The 20,483-nt window shown below is 46.2% G+C and overlaps 2 protein-coding genes across 5 annotated transcripts in view; one reads left to right on the top strand and one right to left on the bottom strand.

The window, feature by feature from the left end:
• The window catches only part of LOC118940024, a 1,007,326-nt gene that overhangs the window by 802,202 nt on the left and 184,641 nt on the right, over window positions 1-20,483 (bottom strand). The gene's annotated exons all lie outside the window — the stretch shown is intronic.
• On the top strand, window positions 48-20,440 carry LOC110493422 (protein O-GlcNAcase). Of its 4 annotated transcripts, none has more exons than XM_036948004.1 (17): window positions 48-427; window positions 1,955-2,006; window positions 3,505-3,602; window positions 4,192-4,322; window positions 6,256-6,427; window positions 6,751-6,849; window positions 7,029-7,168; window positions 11,027-11,177; window positions 11,779-11,889; window positions 12,111-12,409; window positions 14,877-15,051; window positions 15,252-15,337; window positions 15,820-15,912; window positions 17,350-17,435; window positions 18,264-18,384; window positions 18,581-18,698; window positions 19,982-20,440. In XM_036948004.1, exons 1-17 carry the CDS (start codon window positions 361-363, stop codon window positions 20,116-20,118), a joined length of 2,136 nt encoding a protein of 711 aa, XP_036803899.1. In that variant the 5' UTR covers window positions 48-360; the 3' UTR covers window positions 20,119-20,440. The 4 variants fall into 4 exon arrangements, with proteins under 4 accessions (XP_036803899.1, XP_036803898.1, XP_036803901.1 ...); XM_036948003.1 differs by having other exon boundaries at window positions 50-427; window positions 11,776-11,889; XM_036948006.1 differs by having other exon boundaries at window positions 54-427; window positions 12,111-12,379.

Below are 20,483 nucleotides of genomic sequence, written 5' to 3'. Positions count from 1 at the left end.
ACCAGTAGCCCTACGTCGATCCACGATTGCACACGCGCATGGTTAACTAAAACAATATTTCTTCACTTTTAATTATGATTCTTCCCAAGAATGGCATTACACTGTCTAATTGTGTAATACAACTTATATCGCTTTATTTGGCGAGCTACTGAGTCTGCGCACTAGAGAGCAATAAGGAACTCAACTATCGTTCTAATAAAATCCCATGCAGAGCTACGTGGTTGGCACAAACACAACTAGGCCATTTTGAGTGATCGATTGTCATTGAGTAACTTTACCTATAGCTCGATGTGCTACTAAAGGCTTCATCTAACGCCAGATCAAATCATCTCCGGGACAGGTACACAAATTGAAACAACCATGCCGAAGCCGAGCGCTTCCAAGGCGACAGGGAAGACCCGCAGGTTCATCAGTGGTGTGGTGGAAGGTGAGAGTTCTACTCGTCATCACGTCAAATGGTCTACCTACTGTAAGATGTCAATCAAATAGCGTGCTGTCGGAAAGGCCTACAACTAGTGTCTGATTTGATTCAATGTAGTTACATTACGTAACATATTTCAGTGCATGTGTCAGATTATAATATGGTATATTTGGTATATATTTGGTATATGGTATATTTGGTATATGGTATATTTTGATATACACCATATTAAACTCAGCATAAAAAGAAACGTCCTCTCACTGTCAACTACGTTTATTTCTAATTCTAGGAGGGCATTTTAGTTCTATTAAGACATTGTAATTGTATAAAGACATTCAAATTCCATGAGGACATTCTAGTTCTATGAAGACTTAAAGTACATTTTTAGTTCTATGAGTACATTCTAGTTCTATGAGTACATTCTAGTTCTATGAGGAAATTGTAGTTCTATGAAGACATTGTAAATGTAGCAAAAAAAGAAACGCCCTCTCACTGTCAACTGCGTTTATTTTCAGCAAACTAAACCTGTAAATATTTGTATGAACATAAGATTCAACAACTGAGACATAAACTGAACAAGTTCCAGACATGTGACTAACAGAAATTGAATAATGTGTCCCTAAACAAAGAGGGGGTCAAAATCAAAAGTAACAGTCAGTATCTGGTGTGGCCACCAGCTGCATTAAATACTGCAGTGCAATTTATTGCACTGGCCACATCTGCAGTCCTCATGCCTCCTTGCAGCATGCCTAAGGCACGTTCACGCAGATAAGCAGGGACTCTGGGCATCTTTCTTTTGGTGTTTTTCAGAGTCAGTAGAAAGGACTCTTTAGTGTCCTAAGTTTTCATAACTGTGACCTTAATTGCCTACCGGCTGTAAGCTGTTAGTGTCTTAACGACCGTTCCACAGGTGCATGTTCATTAATTGATTATGGGTCATTGAAACAGTGTTTAAACCCTTTACAATGAAGATCTGTGAAGTTATTTGGATTTTTACGAATTATCTTTGAAAGACAGGGTCCTGAAAAGGGGACGTTTCTTTTTTTGCTGAGTTTATATCAGGGATGGGAAACTCCAGTCCTGAGGTGTGGAGGGGTGTCACTTTCCCCCTATCTCTAGCAAACACAGCTGATTTAAGCTAATTGCGTTCTAAACTGAAGACGACTATTAGTTGATCATTGGAGTCAGGTGTGTTAGCTTGGGGCAAAAACAGTGACACCAATCAGGCTCTGGAGGCCCGGAGTTACCCATCCCTGATATATACAGTACCAGTCAAAAGTTTAGACACACCTACTCATTCCAGGGTTTTTCTTTATTTTTTACTATTTTCTACATTGTAGAATAATAGTGAAGACATCAAAACTATGAAATAACACATATGGAATCATGTAGTATCCAAAAAAGTGTTAAACAAATGAAAATCTATTTTATATTCTTCAAAGCAGCCACCCGTTGCCTTGATGACAGCTTTGCTCTGTGCGTCACATTATGCCTGACAACTGTAAAAGTTTCTATGACCTTTGCTTCACTCAGGCTTTTATGGGCGACCCTGGACTATGGAACAGAGGACTGAGCTTTTCCAAAGGTAGTAAACCATTTCTAAACACACACTCACCCACCCGCTTTCTCTCCCTCTTCATCATCCTCTTTCTCTCCCTCTTCATCATCCTCTTTCTCTCCCTCTTCATCATCCTCTTTCTCTCCCTCTTCATCATCCTCTTTCTCTCCCTCTTCATCATCCTCTTTCTCTCCCTCTTCATCATACTCTTTCTCTCCCTCTTCATCACCCTCTTTCTCTCCCTCTTCACCCACCCTCTTTCTCTCCCTCTTCACCCACCCTCTTTCTCTCCCTCTTCATCACCCTCTTTCTCTCCCTCTTCATCATCCTCTTTCTCTCCCTCTTCATCACCCTCTTTCTCTCCCTCTTCATCATCCTCTTTCTCTCCCTCTTCATCATCCTCTTTCTCTCCCTCTTCATCATCCTCTTTCTCTCCCTCTTCATCATCCTCTTTCTCTCCTTCTTCATCATCCTCTTTCTCTCCCTCTTCATCATCCTCTTTCTCTCCCTCTTCATCATCCTCTTTCTCTCCCTCTTCATCATCCTCTTTCTCTCCCTCTTCATCATCCTCTTTCTCTCCCTCTTCATCATACTCTTTCTCTCCCTCTTCATCATACTCTTTCTCTTCCTCTTCATCATCCTCTTTCTCTCCCTCTTCATCATACTCTTTCTCTCCCTCTTCATCATACTCTTTCTCTCCCTCGTCTTCTTCACAGGGAACTTATTATCCACCTTGTTCCTTACACCGATCCAGTCCTTACAGGAAGTTGTTGCTTTCACCGATCCAGTCCTTACAGGAAGTTGTTCCTTACACCGATCCAGCCCTTACAGGAAGTTGTTCCTTTCACCGATCCAGTCCTTACAGGAAGTTATTCCTTTCACCGATCCAGTCCTTACAGGAAGTTGTTCCTTTCACCGATCCAGTCCTTACAGGAAGTTGTTCCTTACACCGATCCAGTCCTTACAGGAAGTTGTTCCTTTCACCGATCCAGTCCTTACAGGAAGTTGTTCCTTACACCGATCCAGCCCTTACAGGAAGTTGTTCCTTTCACCGATCCAGTCCTTACAGGAAGTTGTTCCTTTCACCGATCCAGTCCTTACAGGAAGTTGTTCCTTTCACCGATCCAGTCCTTACAGGAAGTTGTTCCTTTCACCGATCCAGTCCTTACAGGAAGTTGTTCCTTTCACCGATCCAGTCCTTACAGGAAGTTGTTCCTTTCACCGATCCAGTCCTTACAGGAAGTTGTTCCTTTCACCGATCCTGTCCTTACAGGAAGTTGTTCTTTTCACCGATCCAGTCCTTACAGGAAGTTGTTCTTTTCACCGATCCAGTCCTTACAGGAAGTTGTTGCTTTCACCGATCCAGTCCTTACAGAAAGTTGTTGCTTTCACCGATCCAGCCCTTACAGGAAGTTGTTGCTTTTACCGATCCAGCCCTTACAGGAAGTTGTTGCTTTTCCAGAAGTGTCTCATACAGTGTGTTTATGTAGAGAGCATAAGTGTCTCAGTGTGTTTGTTTGTGTAGGGAGAAGAAGTGGGGTCTGAACACGTACCTCTACGCCCCTAAAGATGACTACAAACACAGAATGTACTGGAGGGACCTGTATTCACCTGAGGAGGCAGGTTAGGAGGACACAGCGTCTCACACACACACACACACACACACAGCGTTGCAAACCCCTGACCCCTGTGGCCTATCAGTACCACCTAGTTACACCTCACCCTTAGTTCAGATAAGAGACATAGTGATTGTGATGTGTGTTGTTGTGGCGTTGCCTAGGAGATGCAGCTCCATACTGTTGATATGTTGTCATGTCAGATCATCGTTGATGCCCTCACTTTGACCTGAAGATCCACTCCCATTTACCTTTGATCTACTTTGATTTAATTGATCTACTTAGCAACTATCGCATTGTTGTGAAAGCCTCTGTCTCGAATGACACCATTTCCCTCAGATAGTAGAAGTAGATGGTGCACGTCTTTAGGTCGTCATTTTGAGACTTGGACAAATAAAATGTGTTCTTGTCAATCCATTTACCTGGTTAAGGGAAGTTAAAATTGTCTTTTTATTTTACTTTGACGTGGAACCCTCTTCCCTAATCTATACAGCATGTACAGGATATATAATGCATGACCTTTGACCTGGTCAAAAGTAGTGCACTATAAAGGGAATAGGGTGCCATTTGGGGTGAATCTTAATCTTCTGTTCCAGAGAAACTGGTTGCTCTGATAACTGCAGCGAAGAAGAACGGAGTGGACTTCATCTACGCCATCTCCCCTGGACTGGACATCACATTCTCCAACCCCAAAGAGGTTGCCACCCTGAAGAGGAAACTGGACCAGGTGATGTTCTAGAACCATGGTAACCTAGAACTGGACCAGGTGATGTTCTAGAACCATGGTAACCGAGAACTGGACCAGGTGATGTTCCAGAACCATGGTAACCTAGAACTGGACCAGGTGATGTTCCAGAACCATGGTAACCTAGAACTGGACCAGGTGATGTTCAAGAACCATGGTAACCTAGAACTGGACCAGGTGATGTTCCAGAACCATGGTAACCTAGAACTGGACTAGGTGATGTTCTAGAACCATGGTAACCTAGAACTGGACTAGGTGATGTTCTAGAACCATGGTAACCTGGAACTGGACTAGGTGATGTTCTAGAACCATGGTAACCTGGAACTGGACCAGGTGATGTTCTAGAAACATGGTAACCTGGAACTGGACCAGGTCATGTTCCAGAACCATGGTAACCTAGAACTGGACCAGGTCATGTTCCAGAACCATGGTAACCTAGAACTGGACCAGGTCATGTTCTAGAACCATGGTAACCTAGAACTGGACCAGGTGATGTTCCAGAACCATGGTAATCTAGAACTGGACCAGGTGATGTTCCAGAACCATGGTAACCTAGAACTGGACCAGGTGATGTTCCAGAACTATGGTAGCCTAGAACTGGACCAAGTGATGTTCCAGAACTATGGTAGCCTAGAACTGGACCAGGTGATGTTCCAGAACTATGGTAGCCTAGAACTGGACCAGGTGATGTTCCAGAACTATGGTAGCCTAGAACTGGACCAAGTGATGTTCCAGAACTATGGTAACCTAGAACTGGACCAAGTGATGTTCCAGAACTATGGTAACCTAGAACTGGACCAGGTGATGTTCCAGAACTATGGTAGCCTAGAACTGGACCAGGTGATGTTCCAGAACTATGGTAACCTAGAACTGGACCAGGTGATGTTCCAGAACTATGGTAGCCTAGAACTGGACCAGGTGATGTTCCAGAACTATGGTAACCTAGAACTGGACCAGGTGATGTTCCAGAACTATGGTAGCCTAGAACTGGACCAAGTGATGTTCCAGAACTATGGTAGCCTAGAACTGGACTAGGTGATGTTCTAGAACCATGCTGACCGAGAACTGGACCAGGTGATGTTCTAGAACCATGGTAACCTAGAACTGGACCAAGTGATGTTCCAGAACTATGGTAGCCTAGAACTGGACCAAGTGATGTTCTAGAACCATGGTAACCTAGAACTGGACCAAGTGATGTTCCAGAACTATGGTAGCCTAGAACTGGACCAAGTGATGTTCCAGAACTATGGTAACCTAGAACTGGACCAGGTGATGTTCCAGAACCATGGTAACCTAGAACTGGACCAAGTGATGTTCCAGAACTATGGTAGCCTAGAACTGGACTAGGTGATGTTCCAGAACTATGGTAATCTAGAACTGGACTAGGTGATGTTCCAGAACCATGGTAATCTAGAACTGGACCAAGTGATGTTCCAGAACTATGGTAATCTAGAACTGGACTAGGTGATGTTCCAGAACCATGGTAACCTAGAACTGGACCAAGTGATGTTCCAGAACTATGGTACCCTAGAACTGGACTAGGTGATGTTCCAGAACTATGGTAGCCTAGAACTGGACTAGGTGATGTTCCAGAACTATGGTAGCCTAGAACTGGACCAGGTGATTTTCTAGAACCATGGTAATCTAGAACTGGACCAGGTGATGTTCCAGAACCATGGTAACCTAGAACTGGACCAAGTGATGTTCCAGAACTATGGTAGCCTAGAACTGGACCAGGTGATGTTCCAGAACTATGGTAGCCTAGAACTGGACCAGGTGATGTTCCAGAACCATGGTAACCTAGAACTGGACCAGGTGATGTTCCAGAACTATGGTAGCCTAGAACTGGACCAAGTGGGGGTATTAGAACTATGTTTAGAGAGAAAAGCTGATTTCTCCTCCCCTCCTCTTCCAGGTGAGTGGGTTTGGCTGCAGTTCCTTCTCCCTCCTCTTCGACGACATCGAGACAGAGATGTGTCCGGCGGACAAGCAGGCATTCAGCTCGTTCGCCCACGCCCAGGTAGCTGTCACCAACGAGGTGTTCACACACCTGGGACAGCCTGACACCTTCCTCTTCTGCCCCACAGGTGAGGTCAGAGGTCAGACCATCACCACAGAATCAGAATGATCTAGAATGGACGAATGGTCAGTCAGACCCATAGAAATAGAATCAGAAGGATCTAGAATGGACATTCTAATTCCATATCAACATTCCAATGTCAGACAACCGCACAGTGAGAAGGTCATTGTAATTAAAAGCAGTGTTCCATTACATGTCAGTTGCTGGCAGCCATATTGGACACACCCTGTTTTAAGATCCAATATAAATGATTTATTTTCTCACAATATGCTGCTTTTTGCAAGTGTCGTCAAGGACTAGAATGTCTGTGTGTGTTGTGGTTTGTTTCAGATTACTGTGCAGCATTCTGCACTCCTAACGTCTCCCAGTCGGCCTACCTTCACACTGTGGGAGAGAACCTCCTACCTGGGATTGATGTTCTCTGGACAGGTGGGAGCAGACAGGAAGTCACTTTCCTTCCTTTTTGTTTCCCACCAACTATGGTCTGTTTCCTAATTTAGCTCCTGGAATGTTTCCTCGGATGAGTGAGTTTTAAGGACATTACAAAGCGCAGTGTAAAGACTAACAGGCATCCAATCTAACCCACTCTATGCTATCCTGTCCTGCAGGTCCTAAGGTGGTGTCGCACCACATCACGGTAGAGTCCATTGTAGAGGTGTCCTCCGTCCTGAAGAGGGCACCGGTTATCTGGGACAACATCCACGCCAATGACTACGACCCCCAGAGAATCTTCATGGGACCATACAAGGTGTCTGTTATTAATACTATGACCCCAGGGGATGAGACCATACAAGGTGTCTATTATTAATACTATGACCCCAGGGGATGAGACCATACAAGGTGTATATTATTAATACTATGACCCCAGGGGATGAGACCATACAAGGTGTCTATTAATACTATGACCCCAGGGGATGAGACCATACAAGGTGTCTATTAATACTATGACCCCAGGGAATGAGACCATACAAGGTGTCTATTAATACTATGACCCCAGGGGATGAGACCATACAAGGTGTCTATTATTAATACTATGACCCCAGGGGATGAGACCATACAAGGTGTCTATTAATACTATGACCCCAGGGGATGAGACCATACAAGGTGTCTATTATTAATACTATGACCCCAGGGGATGAGACCATACAAGGTGTCTATTAATACTATGACCCCAGGGGATGAGACCATACAAGGTGTCTATTAATACTATGACCCCAGGGGATGAGACCATACAAGGTGTCTATTAATAATACTATGACCCCAGGGGATGAGACCATACAAGGTGTCTATTATTAATACTGTGACCCCAGGGGATGAGACCATACAAGGTGTCTATTATTAATACTATGACCCCAGGGGATGAGACCATACAAGGTGTCTATTAATACTATGACCCCAGGGGATGAGACCATACAAGGTGTCTATTATTAATACTATGACCCCAGAGGATGAGACCATACAAGGTGTCTATTATTAATACTATGACCCCAGGGGATGAGACCATACAAGGTGTCTATTATTAATACTATGACCCCAGGGGATGAGACCATACAAGGTGTCTATTAATACTATGACCCCAGGGGATGAGACCATACAAGGTGTCTGTTATTAATACTATGACCCCAGAGGATGAGACCATACAAGGTGTCTATTAATACTATGACCCCAGGGGATGAGACCATACAAGGTGTCTATTATTAATACTATGACCCCAGAGGATGAGACCATACAAGGTGTCTATTAATAATACTATGACCCCAGGGGATGAGACCATACAAGGTGTCTATTAATACTATGACCCCAGGGGATGAGACCATACAAGGTGTCTATTAATACTATGACCCCAGGGGATGAGACCATACAAGGTGTCTATTATTAATACTATGACCCCAGAGGATGAGACCATACAAGGTGTCTATTAATAATACTATGACCCCAGGGGATGAGACCATACAAGGTGTCTATTATTAATACTGTGACCCCAGGGGATGAGACCATACAAGGTGTCTATTATTAATACTATGACCCCAGGGGATGAGACCATACAAGGTGTCTATTATTAATACTATGACCCCAGGGGATGAGACCATACAAGGTGTCTATTATTAATACTATGACCCCAGGGGATGAGACCATACAAGGTGTCTATTAATACTATGACCCCAGGGGATGAGACCATACAAGGTGTCTATTAATAATACTATGACCCCAGGGGATGAGACCATACAAGGTGTCTATTATTAATACTGTGACCCCAGGGGATGAGACCATACAAGGTGTCTATTATTAATACTATGACCCCAGGGGATGAGACCATACAGGGTGTCTGTTATTAATACTATGACCCCAGGGGATGAGACCATACAAGGTGTCTATTAATACTATGACCCCAGAGGATGAGACCATACAAGGTGTCTATTATTAATACTATGACCCCAGAGGATGAGACCATACAAGGTGTCTATTAATACTATGACCCCAGGGGATGAGACCATACAAGGTGTCTATTAATACTATGACCCCAGGGGATGAGACCATACAAGGTGTCTATTATTAATACTATGACCCCAGGGGATGAGACCATACAAGGTGTCTATTAATACTATGACCCCAGGGGATGAGACCATACAAGGTGTCTATTATTAATACTATGACCCCAGGGGATGAGACCATACAAGGTGTCTATTAATACTATGACCCCAGAGGATGAGACCATACAAGGTGTCTATTATTAATACTATGACCCCAGAGGATGAGACCATACAAGGTGTCTATTATTAATACTATGACCCCAGAGGATGAGACCATACAAGGTGTCTATTATTAATACTATGACCCCAGGGGATGAGACCATACAAGGTGTCTATTATTAAGACTTTTCTATTCACTTTCTATTGTGGAATGTTTATGATAATTATTAATTGTCTATTGAACCACTATTGCCTATATAATGCACTACTGCACTATAAGCAGTGTTCTGTAAGCAGTGTTCTAGAAGCTGTGTTCTGTAAGCAGTGTTCTAGAAGCTGTGTTCTGTAAGCAGTGTTCTAGAAGCTGTGTCCTAGAAGCTGTGTTCTGTAAGCAGTGTTCTAGAAGCTGTGTTCTAGAAGCTGTGTTCTGTAAGCAGTGTTCTGTAAGCAGTGTTCTAGAAGCAGTGTTCTGTAAGCAGTGTTCTGTAAGCTGTGTTCTGTAAGCTGTGTTCTGTAAGCTGTGTTCTAGAAGCAGTGTTCTAGAAGCAGTGTTCTGTAAGCTGTGTTCTGTAAGCAGTGTTCTGTAAGCAGTGTTCTGTAAGCAGTGTTCTAGAAGCTGTGTTCTAGAAGCTGTGTTCTAGAAGCTGTGTTCTAGAAGCAGTGTTCTGTAAGCTGTGTTCTGTAAGCAGTGTTCTAGAAGCTGTGTTCTGTAAGCTGTGTTCTGTAAGCTGTGTTCTGTAAGCTGTGTTCTAGAAGCTGTGTTCTAGAAGCAGTGTTCTAGAAGCTGTGTTCTAGAAGCTGTGTTCTGTAAGCTGTGTTCTGTAAGCTGTGTTCTGTAAGCAGTGTTCTAGAAGCTGTGTTCTAGAAGCAGTGTTCTGTAAGCTGTGTTCTGTAAGCAGTGTTCTGTAAGCAGTGTTCTGTAAGCAGTGTTCTAGAAGCAGTGTTCTAGAAGCTGTGTTCTAGAAGCTGTGTTCTAGAAGCTGTGTTCTAGAAGCAGTGTTCTGTAAGCTGTGTTCTGTAAGCAGTGTTCTGTAAGCAGTGTTCTAGAAGCAGTGTTCTAGAAGCTGTGTTCTAGAAGCTGTGTTCTGTAAGCTGTGTTCTAGAAGCTGTGTTCTAGAAGCTGTGTTCTAGAAGCTGTGTTCTGTAAGCAGTGTTCTGTAAGCAGTGTTCTGTAAGCAGTGTTCTAGAAGCAGTGTTCTAGAAGCTGTGTTCTAGAAGCTGTGTTCTAGAAGCTGTGTTCTAGAAGCTGTGTTCTAGAAGCTGTGTTCTAGAAGCAGTGTTCTGTAAGCAGTGTTCTAGAAGCAGTGTTCTAGAAGCTGTGTTCTAGAAGCAGTGTTCTAGAAGCAGTGTTCTAGAAGCTGTGTTCTAGAAGCTGTGTTCTAGAAGCTGTGTTCTAGAAGCTGTGTTCTAGAAGCAGTGTTCTAGAAGCTGTGTTCTGTAAGCAGTGTTCTAGAAGCTGTGTTCTAGAAGCTGTGTTCTAGAAGCTGTGTTCTAGAAGCTGTGTTCTAGAAGCTGTGTTCTAGAAGCTGTGTTCTAGAAGCTGTGTTCTAGAAGCTGTGTTCTAGAAGCTGTGTTCTAGAAGCAGTGTTCTAGAAGCAGTGTTCTAGAAGCTGTGTTCTAGAAGCTGTGTTCTAGAAGCAGTGTGGTAGACATAGAGTATGTTAATAGTAGATGTAGAATAATAGAGAAGTGTTTCTCCTCCACTACTGTGATCCTCTTCTAGTGGGGTCTTTCAACCATTTCAACTCAGGCAAGTTCACAAGGAGGTGAGCCTGAATTGAACCTGACCAACCCTGCTGCCAAGTGTCTTTCAAACCTTCATCACATATCCTGCTTGTTTTTACATTAAACCACCTTGGATAGTTTCCCTGCCAGGCCCCCTTCCCCTAATTCGCTACATGTCTTCCTCTTCTTAGGATCGTCCCACAGACCTGATCCCCAAGCTGAGAGGGGTGCTGACCAACCCTAACTGTGAGTACCACCCTAACTTCGTGGCGATCCACACCCTGGCGACGTGGTGCCGGTCTGAAGGAGGAAGAGTAGGAGGACAGAGAGACGTGGAGATGAGTGAGTATCTGAGGTGTTACTGTTTTACACTCCTTTTAATGTCTTATGTGAGGCAGCTTGATGTACAAGTAACCCCTGGACAGGACGCTAATCTATCGCAGGGCCTCGGCCCCCAACCCATCCCCTGAGTGCCATGCAGAGAGGCCTTGGCCCCCAATCCATCCCCTGAGTGCCATGCAGAGAGGCCTCGGCCCCCAATCCATCCCCTGAGTGCCATGCAGAGAGGCATCGGCCCCCAATCCATCCCCTGAGTGCCATGCAGAGAGGCCTCGGCCCCCAATCCATCCCCTGAGTGCCATGCAGAGAGGCCTCGGCCCCCAATCCATCCCCTGAGTGCCATGCAGAGAGGCCTCGGCCCCCAATCCATCCCCTGAGTGCCATGCAGAGAGGCCTCGGCCCCCAATCCATCCCCTGAGTGCCATGCAGAGAGGCCTCTGCCCCCAATCCATCCCCTGAGTGCCATGCAGAGAGGCATCGGCACCCTGTTTTAGTTTTTGGTCTGACTCAACCTGGGGGATCGAACCCCCAACCTTCCAATCTTAGAATGAACCACAATGCCACTAAGTTAAACTAACCCTAAACTACGTCATCGCCCCAGCAGGTGGTGATGATGATGAGGCAGGCTCAGACCCCTGCTACAGCCCCAAGAGAGCCCTCACCCTGGCCCTGACTGACTGGCTACAGGAGTTCCTCAGCACGGACCAGCCTGGAGGTACAGAGGGGAAAGATGACCAACCAAGAGGGCAGCTTCAACATTCAATTCAATACAACTTTATTTATCCCCTCGTGGGCAAACACATGAAAACGACACAAAAACAACACATCCTCGTCTCCATGAGGACCGTGATTCCAGATCCACTTTTTAATTACATCTACTCATTGTGAAGAGATCAAACAGATGAATTAACTCTCTGGCTGTCGTCTTCACCTCAGGCCCTCGACCTCTGAACCCCACCCACCTGAAGAAAGAGTCCTCTGACGAGGAGCCCATGCAGACTGACGTGGGAGACCCCGTGTACGTGCCAAGTTCTGGGGACAACCCCCTGTTCACAGCAGAACCCCTGACCCTGGACGATCTCCAGCTCCTCTCAGAACTGTTCTACCTGCCGTATGAACACGGTTCTACTGCTAGAACCATGCTGACGGAACTGGACTGGCTGAAAGCACACAGAGAAGCAGTGGGAGATGCAGAGACTGAGATGGTGAGGAGTGTGTGTGTTGGGACTGAGATGGTGAGGAGTGTGTGTGTTGGGACTGAGATGGTGAGGAGTGTGTGTGTTGGGACTGAGATGGTGAGGAGTGTGTGTGTTGGGACTGAGATGGTGAGGAGTGTGTGTGTGTGTTGGGACTGAGATGGTGAGGAGTGTGTGTGTGTGTGTTGGGACTGAGATGGTGAGGAGTGTGTGTGTGTGTTGGGACTGAGATGGTGAGGAGTGTGTGTGTGTGTTGGGACTGAGATGGTGAGGAGTGTGTGTGTGTGTGTTGGGACTGAGATGGTGAGGAGTGTGTGTGTGTGTGTTGGGACTGAGATGGTGAGGAGTGTGTGTGTGTGTGTTGGGACTGAGATGGTGAGGAGTGTGTGTGTGTGTTGGGACTGAGATGGTGAGGAGTGTGTGTGTGTGTTGGGACTGAGATGGTGAGGAGTGTGTGTGTGTTGGGACTGAGCTGGTGAGGAGTGTGTGTGTGTTGGGACTGAGCTGGTGAGGAGTGTGTGTGTGTTGGGACTGAGATGGTGAGGAGTGTGTGTGTGTTGGGACTGAGATGGTGAGGAGTGTGTGTGTGTGTTGGGACTGAGATGGTGAAGAGTGTGTGTGTTGGGACTGAGATGGTGAGGAGTGTGTGTGTGTGTTGGGACTGAGATGGTGAGGAGTGTGTGTGTGTGTGTTGGGACTGAGATGGTGAGGAGTGTGTGTGTGTTGGGACTGAGGTGGTGAGGAGTGTGTGTGTGCTGAGACTGAGATGGTGAGGAGTGTGTGTGTGTTGGGACTGAGATGGTGAGGAGTGTGTGTGTGTTGGGACTGAGATGGTGAGGAGTGTGTGTGTGTTGGGACTGAGATGGTGAGGAGTGTGTGTGTTGGGACTGAGATGGTGAGGAGTGTGTGTGTGTTGGGACTGAGATGGTGAGGAGTGTGTGTGTGTTGGGACTGAGATGGTGAGGAGTGTGTGTGTGTTGGGACTGAGATGGTGAAGAGTGTGTGTGTTGGGACTGAGATGGTGAAGAGTGTGTGTGTTGGGACTGAGATGGTGAGGAGTGTGTGTGTGTTGAGACTGAGGTGGTGAGGAGTGTGTGTGTTGGGACTGAGGTGGTGAGGAGTGTGTGTGTGTTGGGACTGAGGTGGTGAGGAGTGTGTGTGTTGGGACTAAGATGGTGAGGAGTGTGTGTGTTGGGACTGAGGTGGTGAGGAGTGTGTGTGTTGGGACTAAGATGGTGAGGAGTGTGTGTGTGTTGGGACTGGACTGGCTGAAGGGACTCAGAGGCAGTGTGGGATATAGAGACAAATACTGAGTGGGACTCAATCAATGTAATAATATAAGTATCTTTATTGATGTGGAAATTGTAAGAACTTACATGGACAACTCTAACACACATACACTCTCTCTCTCTTTCTCACTAACTCCCTCCCTCTCTCTGTCTCTATGTATCTCTCTCTCTGTCTCTATGTATCTCTCTCTCTGTCTCTATGTATCTCTCTCTCTTTCTCACTAACTCCCTCTCTCTGTCTCTATGTATCTCTCTCTCTGTCTCTATGTATCCCTCTCTCTGTCTCTATGTATCTCTCTCTCTGTCTCTATGTATCCCTCTCTCTGTCTCTATGTATCTCTCTCTCTGTCTCTATGTATCTCTCTCTCTGTCTCTATGTATCTCTCTCTCTTTCTCACTAACTCCCTCTCTCTGTCTCTATGTATCTCTCTCTCTGTCTCTATGTATCCCTCTCTCTGTCTCTATGTATCTCCCTCTCTGTCTCTATGTATCTCTCTCTCTGTCTCTATGTATCTCCCTCTCTCTATGTATCTCCCTCTCTCTGTCTCTATGTATCTCTGTCTCTCTCTCTCTCTGTCTCTCTGTATCTCTCTCTCTCTGTCTCTATGTATCCCTCTCTCTGTCTCTATGTATCTCCCTCTCTGTCTCTATGTATCTCTCTCTCTGTCTCTATGTATCTCTCTCTCTGTCTCTATGTATCTCTCTCTCTTTCTCACTAACTCCCTCTCTCTGTCTCTATGTATCCCTCTCTCTGTCTCTATGTATCCCTCTCTCTGTCTCTATGTATCTCCCTCTCTGTCTCTATGTATCTCCCTCTCTGTCTCTATGTATCTCCCTCTCTGTCTCTATGTATCCCTCTCTCTGTCTCTATGCATCTCCCTCTCTCTGTCTCTATGTATCTCCCTCTCTCTGTCTCTATGTATCTCTCTCTCTTTCTCACTAACTCCCTCTCTCTGTCTCTATATATCTCTCTCTGTCTCTATGTATCTCTCTCTCTCTCTATGTATCTCTCTCTCTCTGTCTCTATATATCTCTCTCTGTCTCTATGTATCTCTCTCTCTCTATGTATCTCTCTCTCTCTGTCTCTATATATCTCTCTCTATGTATCTCTCGGCCTCCTCTCTCCCTCTCTGTCTCTATGCTTCTCCCTCTCTCTGTCTATATATCTCTCTCTGTGTCTATGTATCTCTCGGCCTCCTCTCTCTCTCTCTCTACAGACAGCAGAGTGGCGTTCCAGGGCGAAGTGTTTTGACGTGATGTGTGTTGCTGTGTTTACCATGTTTAACCGCCTGTCCAACGCCCCCAACCGGAGCATCCTCTACGACCTCTACAACTACATCTGTGACATCAAGAGTGGTGTCACCCTGGCACGCGCCTACGTCAAACAATTGGGTACAACAGGGGCGGGGGGGGGGGGGGGGGGGGGGGGGGGGGGAGAGACCCATATAGGTCAGTATGTTGTTGTGTAGGTCGGTGCGTTGTTGTGTAAGTCGGTGCGTTGTTGTATGGTGTGGCACAAGGAGCTGTATGCAGTAGGCAATAAGCATACAGGTTGATGTATCATTTAAGTGTAATATTGTTTGTGTCCACAGGGGGGCAGAGTAGGCCCTCAGCCCAGGTGATGACTGATGACCCAGAGCCCTGGGGGTTTAGAGGGGGTCTCTCCGGGGAGTTCCAGGTACGGCGCTTACCCCCATCATCCACCCCTTTAACCCCCATCACCCCTTTAACCCCCATATTCCACCCCTTTAACCCCCATCATCCACCCCTTTAACCCCCATCACCCCTTTAACCTGCATCACCCGCCCCTTTAACCCCCATCATCCACCCCTTTAACCCCCATCATCCACCCCTTTAACCCCCATAGCCCGCCCCTTTAACCCCCATCATCCACCCCTTTAACCCCCATAGCCCGCCCCTTTAACCTCCATCATCCACCCCTTTAACCCCATCATCCACCCCTTTAACCCCCATCACCCACCCCTTTTTAACACCCATATCCCACCCCTTCAACACTCAAATAATGACAAGCCACACACACACAGGGGATCACAGACAACCACCTAGACAGAGCCATTGATCTCTCAGGCATAAAGAGATCATTGACTTGGTACTGACTGGTTGATGACGATAGTATTGCTGTTGTTTGTTGTTGTTCAGAGAATGCTGCCTTGCCATGGTAACAGAGATCTGTTCCGTCACCCTCCTATGACATCAGTGTATTCTATACGACCCTTCTGCCCAGAAGACAAGGTTAGTTATTTCAATTGATCTAGAACAGACTCTAACATATCTATTTAAATATACGAGACGTGTGGGCCGACTGGGAATGGAAACCAGGTCTTCTGAGTGTTTTGCCATAAGACTGTGTTAGCCCACTGAGCGAAAGCCTGTAGTATAGAGCACCACAGTGGACACGTCATAATTCCCATAAAACCTAGCAGTCAAACAGGGAAATGGTTCCAAATGTTTTTCCTCCAATCATTTTTCCCATAGGGGCTGTGTTTCATGTAGACTTACCTTGGCGTGATGTTTTGATAACTATGTAAATCTCTCTCGGACAAGGTGACTTTTATCAATATATTCAGCACTATTTACTCTGATTCGAAAATGCTAATTAACATCAAAGTAGACATCATGCAAGACTACAAATCCCTGCAAGCTCCTGCACGTCATCTCTAGTTGACACCTTTGCTAACAGGTTTTGTGTCAATTTAAAACTTGCACAAGACAGTTCACAGAATTGTCCATACAGTTTATTAATTACTACATCGATTCAGCAGTCTCGTCTATATCAAGGCCTTTGTAGTTCTGTATGATGGCCAAACTAGCATTACATTTTTGTGAGGTAAATACTGGCGAATATATTGATGTCACCTTGTCTGATGGGGGGGATTTACATGGTTATCAGAACGTCACGCCAAGTTAAACCTACACAAAACACAGCCCTTATTTTAAGTGTTTCTAAAATGCCTTATGGGAAAAATGAATGATGCTAGGTTTTATGGGTATTCTGATTCATACTGTGGTACTGTGTTGTTTTAATAATTATTCTAATATGACTCACGCGTTTCATTCTCATTGAGAAGCTAGCTGATGCATGAAGAAGCTAACGCGTGTAGTTATAAGCTAGCTGATGCATGAAGAAGCTAACGCGTGTAGTTATAAGCTAGCTGATGCATGAAGAAGCTAACGCGTGTAGTTATAAGCTAGCTGATGCATGAAGAAGCTAACGCGTGTAAAGTTATAAGCTAGCTGATGCATGAAGAAGCTAACGCGTGTAAAGTTATAAGCTAGCTGATGCATGAAGAAGCTAACGCGTGTAAAGTTATAAGCTAGCTGATGCATGAAGAAGCTAACGCGTGTAAAGTTATAAGCTAGCTGATGCATGAAGAAGCTAACGCGTGTAAAGTTATAAGCTAGCTGATGCATGAAGAAGCTAACGCGTGTAGTTATAAGCTAGCTGATGCATGAAGAAGCTAACGCGTGTAGTTATAAGCTAGCTGATGCATGAAGAAGCTAACGCGTGTAGTTATAAGCTAGCTGATGCACGAAGAAGCTAACGCGTGTAGTTATAAGCTAGCGCGGGCGTTAGGTTTGGTTCAAACCAGCTCTGTAATACGTGTAGGCATGTATCGGCTAGCTGACATCTTTATTGATTTTGTCTTTATAACATCTCTGTTGTTTCAGACTGAGATACAGAAGATCCACATGGAGATGCAGAGAGGAGAGGCCAAGGCTCCTGCAGCAGCACTACCTGCTCTGATCAGTGATGGGTGAGAGAGTGTGTGTGTGTGTACAGCATGACTCCCCAATGATCCACTCTGGACAGTCTCTGATCAGTGATGGGTGTGTGTGTACAGCATGACTCCCCATTGATCCACTCTGGACAGTCTCTGATCAGTGATGGGTGAGAGAGTGTGTGTGTGTGTACAGCATGACTCCCCAATGATCCACTCTGGACAGTCTCTGATCAGTGATGGGTGAGAGAGTGTGTGTGTGTGTACAGCATGACTCCCCAATGATCCACTCTGGACAGTCTCTGATCAGTGATGGGTGTGTGTGTACAGCATGACTCCCCATTGATCCACTCTGGACAGTCTCTGATCAGTGATGGGTGAGAGAGTGTGTGTGTGTGTACAGCATGACTCCCCAATGATCCACTCTGGACAGTCTCTGATCAGTGATGGGTGTGTGTGTACAGCATGACTCCCCATTGATCCACTCTGGACAGTCTCTGATCAGTGATGGGTGAGAGAGTGTGTGTGTGTGTACAGCATGACTCCCCAATGATCCACTCTGGACAGTCTCTGATCAGTGATGGAGTGTGTGTACAGCATGACTCCCCAATGATCCACTCTGGACAGTCTCTGATCGGTGATGGGTGATGGAGTGTGTGTGTACAGCATGACTCCCCAATGATCCACTCTGGACAGTCTCTGATCAGTGATGGGTGATGGAGTGTGTGTGTGTACAGCATGACTCCCCAATGATCCACTCTGGACAGTCTGATCAGCCAGTGGTTTTGTGCTTCAGTATGTGACTGTGCCTTCAGTCTAGACATCCAGTATGTAATGTCCCAGTGTACCTCTCCCCCTCCCCAGGCTAGCAGGAGGGCAGCTGTCCCCCTCCCCAAACTGTGGTCTGGTTCTGGAGGATGAGAGGGGGGTGTGTGGGTACGCCCTGGGCCTCACTGACGCCACAGCAGCTGCACTGAACAACCAGGTAACCGCTAGGTTCCAACGGGACAATCACACACTGGAATATGACTTGGTCTTGTTGGAATCATTGACCCCGACATTATTCTATATGGTTGTTCTGTCTCTCTGTATTACTTCATGTGTTTTGTATGGAGTTCCTTGACTCTGAAAATACGACTTGATCTTTTCTCTCCCCCCCCCCCCCGCCCGCCGTCTTGTAGAGGACGTTGCCAGGAGACTTCCCTTCCTTGGTAACCATGCAGCTCCACCCCCGGGTTACAGACCCCGCCCCCGCCAGGCGTATGATTGGCAGCCTGCTCTCGTTGATGAAGACCAGTGGTGAGTTGTTAACTTGTATATTATGGTGCACCTGCACAGTGGGTTTCTGGTCACTGTTGGACTGAGCCTAGAGCAGGACTCTCCAACCCTGTTCCTGGAGAGATACCCTCCTGGAGGTTCACTCCAACCCTGTTCCTGGAGAGATACCCTCCTGTAGGTTCACTCCAACCCTGTTCCAGGAGAGATACCCTCCTCGAGGTGTTCACTCCAACCCTGTTCCTGGAGGTTCACACTCCAACCCCAGTTGTAACTAAGCTGATCAACCAGCTAATTATTAGAATCAGGTGCACTAGGTTAGGGTTGGAGTGAACCTACAGGAGGCTGTCTCTCCAGGAACAGGGTTGGAGTGAACCTACAGGAGGGTAGCTCTCCAGGAACAGGGTTGGAGTGAACCTACAGGAGGGTAGCTCTCCTGGAACAGGGTTGGAGTGAAAACCTACAGGAGGGTAGCTCTCCTGGAACAGGGTTGGAGTGAACCTACAGGAGGGTAGCTCTCCAGGAACAGGGTCGGAGTGAACCTACAGGAGGGTAGCTCTCCAGCAACAGGGTTGGAGTGAACCTACAGGAGGGTAGCTCTCCTGGAACAGGGTTGGAGTGAACCTACAGGAGGGTAGCTCTCCAGGAACAGGGTTGGAGTGAACCTACAGGAGGGTAGCTCTCCTGGAACAGGGTTGGAGTGAACCTACAGGAGGGTAGCTCTCCAGGAACAGGGTTGGAGTGAACCTACAGGAGGGTAGCTCTCCAGGAACAGGGTCGGAGTGAACCTACAGGAGGGTAGCTCTCCTGGAACAGGGTTGGAGTGAACCTACAGGAGGGTAGCTCTCCAGGAACAGGGTCAGAGTGAACCTACAGGAGGGTAGCTCTCCTGGAACAGGGTTGGAGTGAACCTACAGGAGGGTAGCTCTCCTGGAACAGGGTTGGAGAACCCTGGCTTAGTGTGATGGCTGCTATGCAGCGTGATGATAGAGTTCAACAATACCCTTGACCCATTAGTAATCAGACCGGGGTTCAAGTACTTTCAGCTTTTGCTTTAGAGGTGGGGAATTGACTATTGGCTCAACATAAAGTAGGACTCAGTTACTTTATCCAGAAATGGATCAGATGTGTCTATACCAGATGGTGCTTCTCTCCCTGATGACATAGGACTGGATTATCAGAACTAACACACACCTATATTCAGAATGAGGTGCATCGTTCAGTTTGTTCCTCACATTCTTTTCCCCTCCTTGTCATTTGACTGTAGTTATCTGAATCTCCCCTGCCCCTCTCTCTCTCTCCTACAGGTTCCAGAGGTGTGTTATGTGAGCTGAGGCAGGGTGACAGGAGGATGTTTGACTTCTACTCTAAACTGGGCTCCTTCACAACGCTCAAAATGGCGGGTCTGCCTCAGGATGTCGTCGCCATGGGAACCAGCTTGTAAACAAAGATGGCTGCCGCAAAGAGTTGTCGCCACCTTGCACTACTAAAATGGCCTTTTGGATAACCGGGACGAGAATGTTTGATTAATTCAGCTGCTTATGATGGCCATGTGTCAATCAATTACTATAGGATGATGTGTGAAATGTATCTGATCAAGTTTGTCAATGGGATCCACATTGTTTGACTGAGTATTTGTGGAACGTATCTTTGTAAATTCCGACTTTACATATTGAAGTGAATGATTGACGCATTTAAATCAGCCTGTAAGAGGATCTAACTAATGTACTGTATCTGTTGATCAATAAAGATTAGAAAAAATTGAATATGTGTGACCCATGTTTGCTGTGGGAAGCTGTCCATTATTCA

The sequence above is a fragment of the Oncorhynchus mykiss genome, chromosome 17, assembly GCF_013265735.2.
Source record: "Oncorhynchus mykiss isolate Arlee chromosome 17, USDA_OmykA_1.1, whole genome shotgun sequence".
NCBI lineage: Eukaryota > Metazoa > Chordata > Actinopteri > Salmoniformes > Salmonidae > Oncorhynchus > Oncorhynchus mykiss.
Note: the sequence above shows the minus strand (reverse complement) of the source record. Positions and strands in the feature narration are given on the sequence as shown.